The sequence below is a fragment of the Pleuronectes platessa genome, chromosome 14 (assembly GCF_947347685.1).
Source record: "Pleuronectes platessa chromosome 14, fPlePla1.1, whole genome shotgun sequence".
Lineage (NCBI taxonomy): Eukaryota > Metazoa > Chordata > Actinopteri > Pleuronectiformes > Pleuronectidae > Pleuronectes > Pleuronectes platessa.
This window is the reverse complement of record NC_070639.1, coordinates 4,122,400-4,140,098: the sequence shown is the minus strand read 5'-3', so window position 1 is coordinate 4,140,098 and position 17,699 is coordinate 4,122,400. Positions and strand designations below refer to the sequence as shown.

General features: G+C 41.5%; 1 protein-coding gene across 1 annotated transcript in view; it reads left to right on the top strand.

Annotated features, from left to right (window-relative positions):
* The window catches only part of tbx15 (T-box transcription factor 15), a 34,684-nt gene extending 19,477 nt beyond the window's left edge, over positions 1-15,207 (top strand). Inside the window, exons 5-8 of the mRNA XM_053440193.1 lie at positions 3,886-4,053; positions 4,435-4,499; positions 10,948-11,045; positions 14,378-15,207. Coding sequence (XP_053296168.1) covers positions 3,886-4,053; positions 4,435-4,499; positions 10,948-11,045; positions 14,378-15,207 — 1,161 coding nt within the window. The remainder of the gene's footprint in view (positions 1-3,885; positions 4,054-4,434; positions 4,500-10,947; positions 11,046-14,377) is intronic.
* The last annotated feature ends 2,492 nt before the right edge of the window (positions 15,208-17,699 follow it).

The following is a 17,699-nucleotide window of genomic DNA, read 5'->3' as shown; positions in this document are numbered from 1 at the left end:
CGCGAGGATTCACATGCTGTGTTCTCTCAGAGCGAGAGGGAGGTCGACTCTCCTCTGTTTTTGCTCAGTTTTAGTTCTTTGTTTCCCCGGGGGAGGGTGTTGGAGGCCAAAGGAAATTAATTTTTCAGCTTCCTGTGTGGGAAACCTCTCCACTTCTCGCTCATCCACCTGCCTCGAGCTGTCATGAATGGTCTGCCTCATCAGAATCAGACACAGCGCTGCATGTCGTGAATCATCAGGCGTCCCACTGCACAACAGAAGCAGATTCTTACATGAGAAACAATATTTATTGCGTCTCAGACTGCGCATCCTCCTCCAGACTGATGAACTGTGCCTCTACTAGTTAGTGATGATGAGATCTGCAGGTTTAACTGCATTTGGACCAAAGAATTTCAGAAGAAACGACACAATCCTTTATTGTTAAAAATATTGTGATCAAAGCATATGCAGGAAACAAAACCAAAACACAAAATAAACATGATAGCTGCATGAATTTGTATTTATCTGTACTCTATACTTCTTGAGTATTTCCATATTATTTAGGAAATTCGTTAAAAGCTTTCAAAAATAAAACATAAAAAAAGTATCATATAATCACTTCATGAAACATGATTTTGATTATGATTGATGGTATGATTTAATTTGCTGATTCAAAAGAAAAACACTAACTCTTCACTGGAGTGTTTCCAATCATAGAAAATACAAACCAAGAAAGCACAATGGCTTATTTCTGCTGTGGCGAGCACTAGAAGATCAAAATAAAATGACATTCCAACTGTGAATAAATATCATCGTAGAGAGATATTTTACAATTATTATTATTACAAAAAGTCAAGGATTTAAAAGTAAAATTACATCCATCCATTCATTCAGCAATCCATCCATCCATTGAGGGTTGAGTGGGGTCTGGATCCAATCCCAGCAGACTATTATTAATACCACATTCTTAATTACTTTGTAAGTGTCATTATAGCAACTGGTCAGGATGAAGCTAATTTTAAATACTTTATATCTTGTGTTTTTCATGATCAGATCAAATGTAAGTTAAATATTGAACTACTTTGACTATAGAGTTCAAGTTGAAGTAAATTAGAACGTGAAGTAAATTGAACATGTTCCCTCTGCATTGTAGAAGAGTTCACTGTTACATCACTGACTGTGGTCCAATGTTTACATAACAAATATTATTTGCTTCCAGTAAACATGAACTACTTTGACTGCAGCGATCAGTGAAGTTAAATGAGAATATTCCCTCGGTTGTGTAGAAGAGTTTGAAGTATAAAACATATTAGGTCATATTAGAGATGTAAAATATCATAATATATAGAACGTAATATTGCAGCGTGTGTTCTTTCTCATGCATCAACAATAAGTCGGGATTAGATCATAACAACATGACCAAAGTTCACAGCTCAGCGTTCTGGTGTCATCTGTATAAATAGAGGAGATCACAATGTAAGCTAACAGTGCACATTTCTGTCCTTGGGACAGCCTGTGCCCGGCTGGATCGGTTTGTCTCCGTCCTCTTGGATTCACATCGGCCTCATGCTGTCACTCTGGCCTGTCGTCTATTTCCTGTCTCTCCCCGCTGCTCTATGGGAAAATCTAATAAAACGCTGAAGCAGCCTGGACCGGCCAATAGAGGCTGTTTTTTTCATTGCTTCCATTTTGCTTTGTTGCTCATGATTGATCACATTGTAATGTGTCACTGCTGTTGCTCAAGATCGCTCAAAACATGGTGGATACAGCACAGGCTGCTTTGAGCACTTGTTTTCAGAGGCTTTTCACATGACAGCAGTGTTATTGTGGCCCCGGTCATGTTCTGTCGCTGCTGGTGAGCATCCAACTGAGAGTCCGCATCGCTCCAGTGTGTATTGAGTAATTTCACAGGGGACACGATGAGTTTAACCACAGGCCGTGATGTTTCTCTGATTCCTCATCGGTTATGGACTTTAAAGTGTTTCTTATCCATGTTTGAAAACTGCAAATCAGCTGAATTTGACGTGAGCTGATTTCCTTGGGAGATACACACGACATCTGCAGGATGTGTCGGTGTCTCTCCGGTGTGAACGTCCAGATGACTTTCAAAGGGGGATCAAAACAACGTCATTACCGACCATGAAAAAGAAAACATCACTTATTTAGTGTAATTGCATTTGAGCGTGGACAACTGTCGGCCGAGGTCCCCTGGCCGCTCTCTGGGTTGATGTTGTGAGTTCGGCGTGTTGATGTGCGATCAGATTTGACTTTACGTCCCCTCGAGCTGGCCTGAGACTAAAAGCATGACTCCTCTGGGCCTTAAGGCATCTGAGGCAGCGTGTATCAAATGTGAAATCTCTATTGCTAAAACATGACTGCGATTCCGCCTGTACTCGCTTCATGAGAGCAGGCGATGGGGTTTTGCTTGAGCCCCAGTTGCCACTAATAGACATTGGAAATCTTTATCCTCTCAAAATGTGTTTACCCTCACTTGCAGAATGAATCATCATTGTCAATAGAACATCAAGAGACAAATATCTATAAGCAGTTTGGCTGGGTTTGCAGTCATTTAATGCTTAGTGAGAGAACAGCTGCAGGAAAATGCAGCCAGGAGACACTTGTTCCTTATGGGAGACGTGATTTTGCACTTTTTACTCGAGGAAAAAGACACAGCTCCACCCACATGCTTTGATTGACATGTGATATGAGCAGAAAGTGCCAAAACACTAAAGAAATGAGCTCAGTGTGGCTCTAATGAACACAAAGCTCTGCAGATCAGAGCGTGCATCTGTGTGTTACGACTCCGCAGCCCCACTCCTAATGTGCATGTGCGTTTGATGTCGCGTGCGTTAGCCGGAGTGTGTGATTCGAGGTCTGGAACGATGCATGTAGTGTTTCTGATACTCTGAGCTGTTTCCCCCCTAACGGGCCTGGTTTGAAATGACCCCCTCTGTTGTAGAAGGGAGCGGGGTTCGGGGGTTGTTCGGCTCTGGGGAGGTTTTCTCACTCTCGGATTAATCAAGAGCAGACGGAGGCCCCGAGGCCCTGAGGCGAGGCTGGGGCCGACACCGTCTGACGCCTCCGCTCCTCTGTGAAATAATCCTCGGCCCTCATCCGAGCGCCATCTCAGGGTGAACTCAGTGTCGAGTCACTCTGAGAGGGAATCTGTGGAGCTAATTGATGTTATGAGGGAAGTGCATGTTCTGTGTGTTTGCACTCAGAGAAAATCAAAGGCAGAGAGTTAGGGTTTTGTGTTCACAAGCTCATATCGCACATGCTTGTAGAGACACTTTCCTTTAGGTGTGAAGGCCATCACTCAACAAGTTCACCTTCCGCACTCTAATCCTTTACAACTAAAAGCCAAGATCTTCTTATATTAGAATCGGCACTTTCCATGTTTTCTCTTTCTTTATTTCTATTCAGTTATTGGCCATTATGAGTGTTTCACAGACATATCAGCATCTGTTTTTCTATTTTTTTATATGAAAACTTTTATTTGACACAATAAACAATCCAGAAATGACACATACATTTAAAATGTATAGTTATTTACAAAAAAGTTTAAATAAGAAAAAATATCAAGGGTTTGATTACGACATTATCTCCATATATGTATAAGCCAATATATCGTAACCAGAACTTTCTTCCTCCCTAATATTGGCATCAGCTCCTAAAAGTCTATATCAGTCAGGCTGTACTTACTTCAGGTAAAACAGGTGACTGATCAAATCTTCTCGAGTTGGAAGTTGTTCAACCAAATTTTTTCTTTTTTTCCAAATGTCCTCAAAAAGACACAACTTCGACTCACACATAGATTCAAACAAGGACGGCTACCTACATGATTGAGCTGAGCCGTTTCAGACACCATCAGTCCTATTAATATTGACACCCTTTTCATACTTTCAGATCATCCTCCACTCCATGCACAAGTACCAGCCTCGTGTTCACGTCATCAGGAAGGACTTCAGCAGCGAGCTCTCTCCAAACAAACCGGTGCCTAGCGGCGAGGGAGTGAAGACCTTCAGCTTCCCCGAGACCGTCTTCACCACCGTCACTGCCTACCAGAACCAACAGGTCTGCACCTCCCGTTTTATTTACCAACAAGAAAATGTTTCATTCATCATTTGCTACACAAATTTGAACCATCCTGCAAATGCCAAAATGAATGATAAGTAATCCTTCAAAATCTGTATTCTGTTTTTAAGTCATACAACATTTCCTGCATAGAAATTTAGATTGCATTTCCGGAATGTTAGTTAGTTTTACCAATGGGCTAGGACCAGTTAAATCCTTCTTTTAACTACAGTGGGGAGGGATTATTGAATTTAAAAACTTATTTTGTTTTTACTTTAAATTCTGGAACCAACCATTTGTATTATGGAACCAATTAAAAATATTACACAATACAATGCAGTAATCAAAACCATCTCCTTGTCACGTTCTTCTTGTCTGCAGATCACCAGACTAAAGATCGATCGCAACCCGTTCGCCAAAGGATTTCGGGACTCCGGCAGGAACAGGTACAATATGACAGCAGCTGTCACACAATTCGTCCTGTTGCTGTCTTTACTACGCTGCCAGCAAGAGTCGGATCTTTTATTTTCTCTGTGTGACTTTTCATATGGAAATGATCCTGTGAAGTTAGCACTTAGCACCATATGCTGTTCTATATAAAAACAGCTGCTTCGTCTGCTGCCAAGAAGGAGTGGGATCTGCAGGACAGAGAGGGATTGGTGGATGTGTCGCTCTCTCTCTCTCTTTGTTTCTGTTATTGTCTCATTCATCTGATAAAGGCCCTTTAATTACAATTCTCAAAGTAATTGTGTGTGTGGTATGATTCAACGTGATGAGGGCTTAAAATCCTTGATGTCGCTTTACTCCAAACCAGTCTTTATTTTCATTAAAGATATGTCGGAGAAGGAATAAAAGCAGATCTGTCACAGGCGTTATCATCCCGTGGTCTCTGTGTAGCTGCTGCTGACCTTCTTGGTTATTAGATTTTAGAAAGTAAGTTAGAGAGTAAAGTTAAGTTGGAAAGCAATTAGAAACCAAACAAATGTACAACATCAAACAAACACTCACATATACACAGGAAAAGGATGAATGTGGTAAAGTGCACAAACACACAGACTGAAGTCCCTGTCACCACAAGTGTTTGGACGGGAGCAGGTGATATGTGTAGAAGTTTTAAAAGACTGAAGGTCATGAGTCCTGCATATACTATTTTATTAATAGTTTTAGAATCAGGGGACAGCTGTGGATTAGGAGGTGGAGATGGTCACCCACTTATCAGAAGGTCGGCGGAGTTATCCTCGGCTCCAGTCCGCATGTTAACGTGTTCAAGAACAAGTGCTGTATGAATGGAATCCATTTACCAACTTGTAGTTACAGTTTTGACAATGCACAGTTCAGCTGCAGCTTTTCATGTAGCTTCTCACCACTGCTACGTTGCAGCCATCTGAAATATCCACCTTTAATCTGAACTGTTAACGCTTTCTTGCCTTTTCAAAAGTCCTTGAGTTGAGTTTGAGGTTTCACGGTTGAAGATTAGAATCCATGCATTTTTGTTTTTACGTCCCAGTAAGGTGGATACGTCCAACGAAAATATAAAAAAAATGCCCCAGGTCACAATTTCATGGTTTGATCCAGATTTGCACCCAAATTGAATTGGTTCTCTCCGGCCCATTCCGTATCCTATTATCTGTCCAGTAGTGTTTGTGTAACGCTCCTTGATGGAGGCCATAATTAGTTCCTGGATCAGATTTCAGGATTTGTTCACACATATTGTGGATATCAATACGTTTGTGATGCATCTCCGTGACCCCTCTTCTCTTAGAGGTGGACTGAATATTTTACAAACCCTTTTTTCTACACAGGAACATAAAACTATTGAATTTTTTTCAACACGTACTTAGGACGTGTTTTAGACTGAAATATACTGTAGTCGTAAAAAGTTGCTGGAACAATGGTTTGAATGTAATTTAGGCTTTTTTAACCGAGACGTCTAGACATCTTTTAAACCTGCAAATCACCAAATCCATGCCTACGAGTTTATTAACGCTCCGTCTGAGGTAATGGCTTTTTATTCCACATTCCCACACACTGGGTGAGTCATGCAAAGTCACACATTTTAAGACTCCAGCAGGATTCTGTAAGAAATGTTGACTCTTAGCTCCTCTCGTCCTGTCACAACCTTAAATGTCACAAAGGCAGAGCACACGCACACAGACACACACACACACGCACACACACACACAATCACACACACACATACTAACATATCTGGTCTGATCCTGTCGTCCGTCACCAGCATTCGTTCTGTTCCTGCTGGGCAATCCTACTGGTTGCTGTTGCTGTAGAGTCCAAACTGGACTGTAATGGTGACTGGCTTGTATTTATGGCACAGCCATCTGGGGCAATTTGGGGGTTCAGTATCTTGCCCATGGACACTTAGGAATGCAGTACGGAGGAGCCGGGGATCGAACTACCGAATGTCCCTATACCTCCTGAGCCACAGCCCCCCCCCCCCCCCCCAAAAAAAACACGTCAGACTCACCGATGCACCTTTTGATTTAATAAGCTAATTATATGAATACATTATGTCACTGTCCTTTTGTCACTAAATACAAACTCTTTAATTTCCTTTCCTCAATTTTCCTCCTCACTTCCTCCATACATTGCTCCCTCTCTCCTTCACCTCTCCCGGTCTCTCTTCTCTCTCGACTCCTCCCTCGTTCTCTCGGTTTCTGAATTATCATATGTAACGTTTGAGGAGGAGAGAGAGGCGGGAGAGCACTGAGCCACCAGACCCCTCCGCACATGAAAGCAGGCCCCCTCATCTGGTCCGCATTATTGGCACGCAGATATTTGAGACATCTTTTTTCATTTTTCAAACAATAGGCCGTTTGATTTATGGAGTGGCATTTGAATTTCATTGCAGAAAAAGGCTACAGATGAAAAGATAAGGAGAATGAGATATTTGTCCGCGGAGAGAGAAAATGAATTTACCCTCACGTATCGCTTGTGATTCCGTCCCTTCAGCCCTGTTGGGATTTATTTAGCTCTGATTCAAGTCAGAGCTTTGGAGAACTTGGAGCGCGGACACTCCGAGATTCTGTCACCTTAAAAACCCTCTGAGTCATTTTGAATTACACGCCTCATGGCTCAAGCTGCTTTTTGATCTTTGATCGTTCTTGGATGTTGTTGGCGAGCTGCGGACCCTCGATTCTTCATTCTGCTTCTTTTGCAGAATTCTGGTGACGTAGGGTTTGATTGGATAAGGGCGTCTGCTGCTCATGAGAGAAAACTGGGGATAATATAATTTGTAATTCACTTTTATTAAATATAACACCAAAGCTGGAAGGTTTTAAGAACTGTTTTTGTACAGTGCCGCTGATGACATTTTCAATTTCGTTAATTTCCTCTACTATAAAAGTCGTTTATAGTAGAGGAAAACTACAGAAAGAAAGACATTTGCAATAATTGTAAGAGGGGGGAAGAAAAAGATAAAAACGACATTTATAACAATTCAAATCTACATTAAAGAGAAGCAGGACCCGCTGTGACTCATCATCATCTCAGGGATGGTTACATGTCAGTGTGAGATGTAGCCAAACAATAAAGTTAATAAAGGATAATCTGATTTGTGATTGGCTGCTGTGGAAAGTAGATTGCACATTTGCTTTTTCATTTTACTGAGGAAAGGGGGCGAGTCGCCTCCAGTTCCTGTATCAAATTGATCCTCCGTCTTCTGACACACACACACACACACACACACACACACACACACACACACACACACACTTATACAGACTCTTCAGTGTCTGGCCAGTTTCAAAGCGTGGGTGGGTTTACCGGTTATTTCTTAATGCTGACACAATAAAGCCTGATCATATTTTGTATAAATTAACCTGTGTTAATGGTATAGGTTATAATAATAATAATCATGTTGGTACAAGTAAATATTATAATGATTATAAACTTACATGAACATGGAGATACTCCCCACAGCTGCTGTCTACTCATATTCTGTCATCGCTGTGTCTCACAAAGCTCAGTTTCTGATTCACATTGCAGTTGCTTCAGAATCAGCTTTCTGAGTTTTGAAAAGACACGTTTCATTCCCAATAATTCTTATTTTTTAGTTGGATAATACAATTTTGAAAGTGTCTTTCAGTACAACATCAATTTTGTATCTGTATAGTGCACACAAATTATAACATTTAAATTCTTAATACTGAAATATTTGAAACCAATACTAGAAACCTTTGGATTACCCAACAAATATTTGCTCAAATTGAAAGTGGGATTGAGCGACACTTGTTACACAGGATCAGATGGACATACTGACGAGAATAAGAAAAGGTTAAAGGTCATAGTAACATTTATCCAAAAGAAAACCAGAAGATGCAGATTATGAAACAAAACGGGAGTATGAGATCCATATTGAAATTTCAAAGTTAAAATATCACAACACAAGACTGAGCCTTAAACAACTCTGCAAAATACAGAAAAATACCTTCATATTATTTTATTATTATATTGAAAGTTTTGTTTAAAAAAGTCATGGATGATGATTAATAACCCTTTAGCCTTTAATATTTCGCAGTAATTTCAGCTCATATACAGAAGTTGAAGGCTGGTGGTGGAAACATATTTGAAGTGGGGTGACATCTGCTGTTATTGTTGCTTATGTTAGTATCGGATATGAGCCACACAAACAGTCACAGTTACTTTTCTTTGGTTTATTGGCAGAACCTCACTGTGAATGTGGAACATTATCAACTAATTCCACATTCAGGGGAAATTTAGAATTAACAGAAATCTGTGCTGCTAATTCTCACACTAAGCGCCAGCTTGTTTTCATGACGTTCCTAATAGCTTCTTAATATAGAAGCCTCCTAGGGTGTTATGGTGGTGCAGTGGTTTGTGTCTGGTGACCGGCCTTTATGGCCCAGCAGAGGGATACAGCTCATTTGTTGGATTTTGGTCCAGCATCAGTGTGTCTGTATGAATGAGTGCAGTGATGGCGAGGGTCGGCCCGATTAGCACGGCACACTAACGAGCTGCCACCGACTGGGAGTCAGTGGCCCTAAAACAACACGGCGAGCGTCCGGTGCTGGTTTGCCTGGGACGTGGCCGAGTGGCGTGCAGGGAAGTAAATCAAGCAGGAAGGAGAACCGTGTACAGATTCAAGATGAAACGTCACCTAGATTTATGTGCACAGTAAAAGCCTGCTCCTTTTAATGGCTCCAGTTTCCTCCGAGCAGGACTCCAGTTTCTCCCGCCCCCTCGCTCTCTCTCTCTGTTCATTCTGATGCTCTCTCAACCAGTCTGGTTCATTTACCTCAGGCCCCTCTCAATATGCCTTTTCTTATTTATCCACATTTATTCTTACTCTATCTGTTACTCAGGTCCAGCTCTCTCCTTATCCAGTTGTGTATAAACACACACACACGCCAAACACACATAGACAGACACACAGACACACATAAACACACATGCACGTGTCTCGTCGACTTCAGAGGATATTACATTGACTTACGTTCAGTTCCTGGATACTTTAACCTTAACCATTGCTACTACCGGTCTAACCTTAAACTTAACCTTAACCTAGCCCTTCAACATGTTTTCAACTTAAAATGTAACGATATATTTCGGGGGACCTGCTTTTTGTCCCCATAATGTGACAGATTTCAGTTCCCATCAGTTCATGAGTAACAATCCCTATACGTTTGTTACATATTTTATGTCTATTGATGTGCAAAATAGTACATTTTTTAAGTGACTGTTCAGGATCAATAACTTACACTCAGGGATATACAATATTTGTTAAATATATTAAAAATTCTTAAATAGTGTTTATTATTATTATTATTATTGTTATTATTATTATTATTATCAAGTTTAGTTTTCCATCACATTGTTTGATATTTGTAAATTGTGTAGTTTAAAAAAAATGATGTTGTGAGGTTCTCCCCATTGACATAGATGAAGATGACAGAATATGAAATCAACCTTTGAATAAAACAATGATATTATATTGTCCTATTTGTGAATATGGGTTGTATAAATACAATTTTATTGAGTACGACCTAGTGTTAAAATAAATAATTGCATCACTACTTCTATAACAGTGTGAAAACAATCTAAACAATCTAGATATCATATGCTTGGACTTTATAACAGAAGGGTCAGTGGGTCAGGAGATGGAGCGGGTCGTCCACTAGCCAGGGGGTTGGTTCGACCCCTGGCTTCAGTGAATGATAGAAAAAAGTGTTATAGTAGCACTGCGAGAATGAGTGAATGTGGCTCAAAGAGCTTTGAGTAGTCGATAAGACCAGAGAAGTTTTATGTAAATAATCCAGTTACGTTTCAGTAAAAGCGACTTTAGATCACACATCAATCTACAGGACGACATCAATGATTGAAAAAATCACCATATTTCCCAAATATTTCCTCTGTGTTATGATTAATTTGGGAGTAAGTCTGAAATGATACAACACTGACATTAGAAGGTTAATTGATGAATAAAATCCAGTTGATGAAAATGATACATCAAACAAAACGGATGTGAGTGTTTGCCTCTTCGAGGACTTGAGGGAGCTGAGGGTCTGAACAGCAACGTCTCTGGCGACATGTTGAGATTTTGGAACATCTCATCGTGTCTCCGTCTGCCAGAGGAGCTCAGATGTTAAACAGCTTAGATATAAGTTGGAGCGCGGCCATGTCAGGCTTAAAAACTTGCAATAAACTCTTAAAAGTCAATCACCAATAATGTTAAAGCTTCCCCTCTTCATCTCACTCCTAATCAAACTCTCTCTGACTCTTCATCTCTGTGTTCATGTCATCTGGTCAACACACACATGCATAGGCCATTATTGTCCCTCTTTCTTTTCCTCTTTTATTTCTGCCATGGTTATTTTGTGCTCTGAATCTTCCCTCTCTCTCTCTTTCTCTCTCTGTCAGGACCGGCCTGGAGGCCATCATGGAGACTTATGCTTTCTGGAGACCTCCTGTGAGGACCCTGACGTTTGAAGACTTCACCAACATGCAGAAACAGCAAGGTGTGACAGAAATAACCCTCCAGTCCTACTCATCTACTTCATAGTCACTTGCCCAATTGTCTTTGTAGACACAGGTTTTAGAGTAACCACAAAGGAAAAACATATTTTCAGTTTCCTCAAAGCAAAAACCGGTCTCTGTGTCTCCATTTTAATGGACTTTTGATTATATTATTGTTAAAGCTAGTTGCCAATTGGCTGGAAAGATTCCTTTTGATTTATTCTGAATGGCCGACATTCAGAGTTGATACATTTTTTGTTTTATTCTCATTTCATGACGCTGTAAAGAGGCCTTGAAGAACCTTGAAAGGCGCCATATATATCAAAGTTATTATTAATAATATTGTAGCTTTTGTGTAAGTTAAGTTATGTGCTCACTCTCAAACACCTGATAGAGTTTGTCAGACCTTTTCTCTCAAACACACCTCATGTGGTGAATCTTCATCCTCGAGTTAAAGCTCAGTCTGATCTTAAAACAGAGAAACTAATTCAAACTGAAACCTGAGAGTGAAATTAAACTATTGCTCATTTCATATGTGCTCTGAATCCTCAGAGGCCACTTTGACATTTACTCTGGTTACACACACAATGCTCATTGTTGGTGTTGATGCATTTTTATTAACATATATTACCTCTGCCAAGGAGGCAGTTTGTTTATTGTTATTTTGAAGGAGTATGCAAAAACTACTGGATGGATTACTACAGAACCTGGGGGAGGGATGCTGTATGGGTCAGGATCCGGATCAGGGGGCAGATCCAGGATTCTTTTTATGTCACTCTCTTCAACATCGTGACATTTTTCAGAATTTTATGGATTTGCACAAAAAAAAAAAATCATGGATCTTGGTAAAAAAGACATGTTTAGGGGACTGATGTTTATGAGTGTGCAATTTGTTGTATTTAAATGTGGTTACATAAGGGTGACTGTTTGGGCCCTGGTGGAGATATATATTGTTTTAATTTTGCCCCATATTATTATCTTTTTTCCAGTGAGTAGACACATTTACATTATTCTACTGATTGACTTTAATGTCTTAATTGTCTAATAGTAAAGTTTATTTAATCAAATCTTCAACAATCTCAACAATCTCTGCAACAGCCATCATTGTCCTTCATGTTAGATTGGCCTTATACGTTGTTACTCTTGCCGTTCACACCTCGACCAGCCCTCGACAGTTAAACACAACTTAACAATTCGTTAAACAAACCCTGCAGCTCCGCGACACACCTCACTTTGTATGACTCCCAGCGTCAGCACACGTCTTATTCATGGCTTTTATCAAGCCCTGAAGCACCTCTGCTTCCTCACTGACCTTATCACAGGTCAGCATGACGTGATGCTGCGTATTTTGTCTGAGCAGGCAAACATGTGTTTGTTATCATTAAACTCCTCCTGAGTGATTAGGGTCCTTGCGCGGAGGTGAACCCTGCGTCACGCTCTAAGGACACTGTGGAGTACGGGCGCTGCGCTTAGTGACCGTGTGTGAGTGTGCTGCTACGCCCTGATAGTCCTGGACCATTTTCCCTTCAAGTAATCAATTATTCCACTAAAGCACCTTTACCCTCCTAACCAGAGGAAAACATGACATCACCAAACTATCGTCCTCTCTTCCCTCCTCTCTCTTTTTTCCTCATGTATATCTACCTTCCTCTCTTCCCTCGGTGAACCCCCCTCCTCATCTCTCTGAGCAGAGCGGAGCGCTGCGGCAATATTATCGAAGGCATATGGTGCAAAATCAGAACCCCAGCCAAGCAGGTCCTGGATCATTTAGTTATGCCTCCTCATGGTTTCCAACTGAATTTCTCCAACAGCAAGATGAACCCGGGCCAAATTCTCATTAATCGAGAAATATGCAATTGATATCCCACAGCTATCAATTCGCTATGAAAGGGTTGACTTAGTGGAGCCGCTTTGTGCCAACTGGGGATTTGGGGTGGGGTGGGATGGGGGGGGGGCTCTTTTGACCAGACATGGTCAAAACTGAATCCATATTTCTCTCTGCATACCAGCAGTATATTTTATGATATGGTCCATGATCTCGTACCCAGCACAGGATGAAAGAATCTGAAATCAGTCCAAAGGTATAGGTGTTTGAGCGAGTCCACATGGATCTATAATGTTATTTATGAAATTGCCGACAGGTGATTTGATAATGTGGCTCTCTGCTTGTTTATTTATCGGACTCGGTGCATGAAAACAATGCTCAAACTGTAGCTGCTTTCAGATATATTCACTCAACTCAATATATTCTCCTGAAATTATCCAAAGGGAATGAATGGCAAAACGCAAATGTCCGACTCAGCTGCCCTTGACTTTCTTCGCAGTTTTTCCTGCCAGGTCCCAAGTATGAACCCCTCACAATGTCAGAGTGAGGCCATGTGAGAATACAGCAATACCCCAAAAAAATTAAAGAAAGAAGAAAAATATTGCAGACAATGACAATCTAGATATTTTAGTGATAAGGGCGGTGTCGATGCGACGGCTTCATAAGAGACACCTTTATCAAAACTAGATTTCTTGGTTCATTATTCAACATGTAAGTGTATATCAAAAAACAAAGTCTGTAGAACACATTCTTCCTGCACGGCCACATGGTAGAGAGGAAGTGGAAGTCTGGAAATGAGAGACGTATACTAACACCTCCCCACAGGGAAATCCTGTTTGTTTCTCGCTCCTCTCCACAGGGAGGGTCAGAGGTAGATGGGTTCGGATTCAAGTCACTTTCCCATCATATCCAATTCTTCTTGTAAGAAAAAAGGGTGGGTGGACATGTGGTGGAAAACGGCTGCTAAACACATATCTTAGCACCAGTTTGTAAACTATGTACATAAAGGAATAGATAACTTGAATTATTACTGTGGAAGACTCTTGCCAACATGGGGAAATGATAGATGCCCCTCTAACTGTTCAAGAAGTTACATTTTTCTTTTACAATTATTGATTTAACTTTATGAAACCTTGAATCTGAATATGAACAATGTCCCACATCATGGTTTCAGTCAAATCAGGACTACGGACTAGTAGTCAAATTTTTTATTTATCCTTATAAAAATATTTTTCTTATTTGCGCATTTGCACTGGTCCTGATTCAAACTTAAAATATTAAACACTCTAAGATCTCTGAATTGTCTCTGGGAAAACTTAAAGAGGTTGAAAAACACTCTTCTAAAAACAAATCTTCCTGGATCCGTCTTCTGATTTGGAAATCCTTTCAGTTTTTTTTGTGTAATTTTGTTTTCAAACAAACCACCAGACAGGGATGAAAACACACCTCCTTGGCGTCAGTGGTCAAAGTCACTGTATTTCATTCTGTTTGTATTTGTGTGTTTTCCAGGTGGAAGCACAGGAACTTCTCCCACCACCTCCAGCACAGGAACCCCCTCCCCTTCTGGTGCGGCGCACCTCCTGTCCCCCTCCTGCTCCCCTCCCACCTTCCACCTGGCTCCCAACACCTTCAATGTGGGCTGCAGGGAAAGCCAGCTCTGCAACCTGGGCCTGTCTGAGTACCCAGCCTGTGCCCGCAGCAACATGGCGGCCCTGCAGGGCTATGGTGGCCTGGCCGACAGTTCCTACGGACGCCTCCAGGCTGCTGGGGGCGCTGTGGCCTCTGCTCAGTCCTCTGAATCCTTCCTGCCACAGAGGACTTCCTCCTTGATTGCTGCTGGTATGCAAGGTGGCACTCATCCATCCCTGACCGGTGGCAGTGGCGGCAGTGGCTCCGGAGGCAAGATGGACGCCTACGGCGGTCAGCTCGGCTCCTTCCCAGCCTCGCAGCTTCAGTACGTGATGCAAGCTGGAGGCGGCTCAAGCGGCGCCTCATCTGGATCATCCGGATCCTCCCAATCCTCCGCCCACATGTTCAGCGGGGGCCACCACCACGTGCAGCAGGGCTCCTACAATGCTTTCTCCCTGCACAACCCTTACAACCTGTACGGATACAACTTCCCCACCTCTCCTCGCCTAGCCGCCAGCCCGGAGAAGCCTCAAGGAGGTTTGCTCTGCTCCTCCTCGTCTGCCGGGGCCTTCGCTGAGCGTCAGTACCTGTCCAACGGAGGCATGGACACGATGCACATGATTGGCAACCCCACCGGTGGCCAGCAGGGCAGCGGCTCCTGTGACGGTCGTCAGTATGGCTCCTCCCAGATGTCCATGCACATGGTGTAGAAACCGACATCGAACCTCACAGTCCGCCATGTTTCTAAAGTTTTTCAGGTGAGAAGCAAATCCCTCATCGATGAACCCAGTTTGGCGCAATGTCAAACAGGTGTTTTCACATGAAATGTTAACGTACTGAAGTACAAAACAAACCTTTCAGAAAAGGATATCGTCTCATGTTTTTGTTTTTAAAGACTCCCCGCCACTTACAAAGCAATATAGTGGGAGTCAAAGTATTATTAAATTATCTATGTATTAATAAGGTGGAAAATTGGGAGAGCAACTTAATGCTCTTACAGTTTCTGACGGGAAACCAACAACAAACGGTGCGAGGAGAGAGAGGAGCCCACACGCTCTGCTCCAGGAGGATTATCAGTTGTGAATATGTAGCGGTGCAATAGCAGCAACAGCCTCTTCAAGTGACTCACTCCTGATTTTGGGGACTCAAAGGCCATCGGGTCATGACATCCTGTAACCAAAGAGTCTTCACTGGGATCCAGAAGTTTTTGACTTCACGCAGCACTTGAGTCGTATCATTTTAGAAATGTCAAAGGGTCAACGCTGCATCCGTCATGGTCTGAAGTTTGGGCCGGAATGAAAGGGACAACTGGACAAGATTACAGAGTGACTCACTGCTCTACATATACGCAGGAGCGTGCACGGGGAGGTATCTGTGCGCTGCGGCGGCCCGGGTCCATGTGCCAAACACGCTGAACACAACACATGGACGCAGTAAGTCAAAGAAGTGTGGGTCAGGTCGACAGAGGGATTACGTCTTCATCCTGAAAACTCCCAGCGGTGTGTACACGAGGACTCCACTACATCAACCTGCTCTCCTCAAAGACTGGAATGGTTTCACTAGGTTTCACTAGGTTTGAGTGGATTATGTTTTAAAGCATATTATATATAAATAAGATGGCAAATGCAATCAATAACATAAGCTTAAAGGTTGTTGTGTGAAAAGTTGTAAAAGAAGCAATAGCAAAACAGAGTTTTTGTTTTTGGTGTGTTGTAGAGATGTGTATTTAAGTGCTGAGCAATATAACGATTTTACAGGCCCATCGGTGATCAAATGTGTGAAAAAAAGGGAAATAGCTAAATGATCCTTTTTTTGAGGCATTTAAAAAATGTAAATACAGGTGCCAAGCACATAAAAAGCTCAATAAAATGTTTAATTCATGTACATGGCTTTGATTACCAGCTGCACGTGTTTGTGTGTCTGTGTGTGTGTGTACTTGTATCTTTGTGAGGACCATTTTCAGCTTAGACTTTGTGTAGTGAGGACATTTTGGACAGTCCTCACTTTTTCAAAGAGTTCTTAAAGGGTTAGGACTTGCTTTGATAGGGGCATGCTTAGAGTTAGGTGTATGGATTTACTCATGCTGTTGGAATCTCTCTTCTTTGTGAGGATTAACAAAATATAACAAAACTTTTAATAAAAAGAAGAAAATCTAAGCTTCAGTTAAAGAATGTATTGCCGTAGAGACGTTTCAAGCACAAGTGCCTTCTTCAGAATAAAAGCAAGCCCCCATCATGTAAGTGACAATTCAGGTACAATATTACAAAGTAATATTATAGAAATTCAAAATTCATACACGTCAACGTGACGTTCTTAGGTGCTATGCAGACAGGACTGTCTGTGTGTGTTTGTGTGTCATCATGACAAACTGTCACTCTGGCAGGTGTTTCCATGTCTGTGCACAGATCTCCTCATTGCACTGTCATCACAGCTGTTCAGGTGTGAGTCCAAGCACTGGAAGAACGAGGGGATGGACGTAGGGAAGGAAACATTTACATCTTGGATCCTCAGTAGTTACCTCTGAAAACTGTCTAAACTGTAAAAATCCTCGGGGTCAGCACGTCACCATGATGACAGATTTTCTCGTCTTCATTAGAAGTAGATTTTCAAAAACCCTGACAATGAAGATGATTACTCTGCAAAAATTAAGAACATACGTTTTATTTGAGTAATTAACTATGGACACTTTTATCCCCAAATTCAGAAGCAACAGGAGTCGCTCATATAAAATAATTTGGAGCACATACTGTAAGTAAAACTATTTATCAAGTTTATTATAGGCAATCAACAAATATTGTTGCTTTTATGGCTATTTGCTAATTCACTTTTGTAAAATGATTCCTTTATAAAATCATTTTCCCTTTAGAATAACAGAGATCCTAATGGTGAGTCACCGCCTAAAGGCTTCAATACCAACAACTGACATGATTATTAATCACATGAGAGGTTGATGCTTATAAAACTCACACATCTGCTCTGCTCCACATCACAGGCCCGGGCTTCAAACGCTGATGTAATGTGTCGATCATAAACTAAACTGGAAGAAATAGACCCCAAAAAACACACAATTTCTCCCTGCTGGTTCTGTTTCTTAAAAGAAAAGAATGTTCTCCACACACACAAACATGGCACCTGTTTAAAGAGACAGACTAATCCCCCATGTAATCATTTGAACCTCCCAGAAAAGAAAAACAAGGAGCAT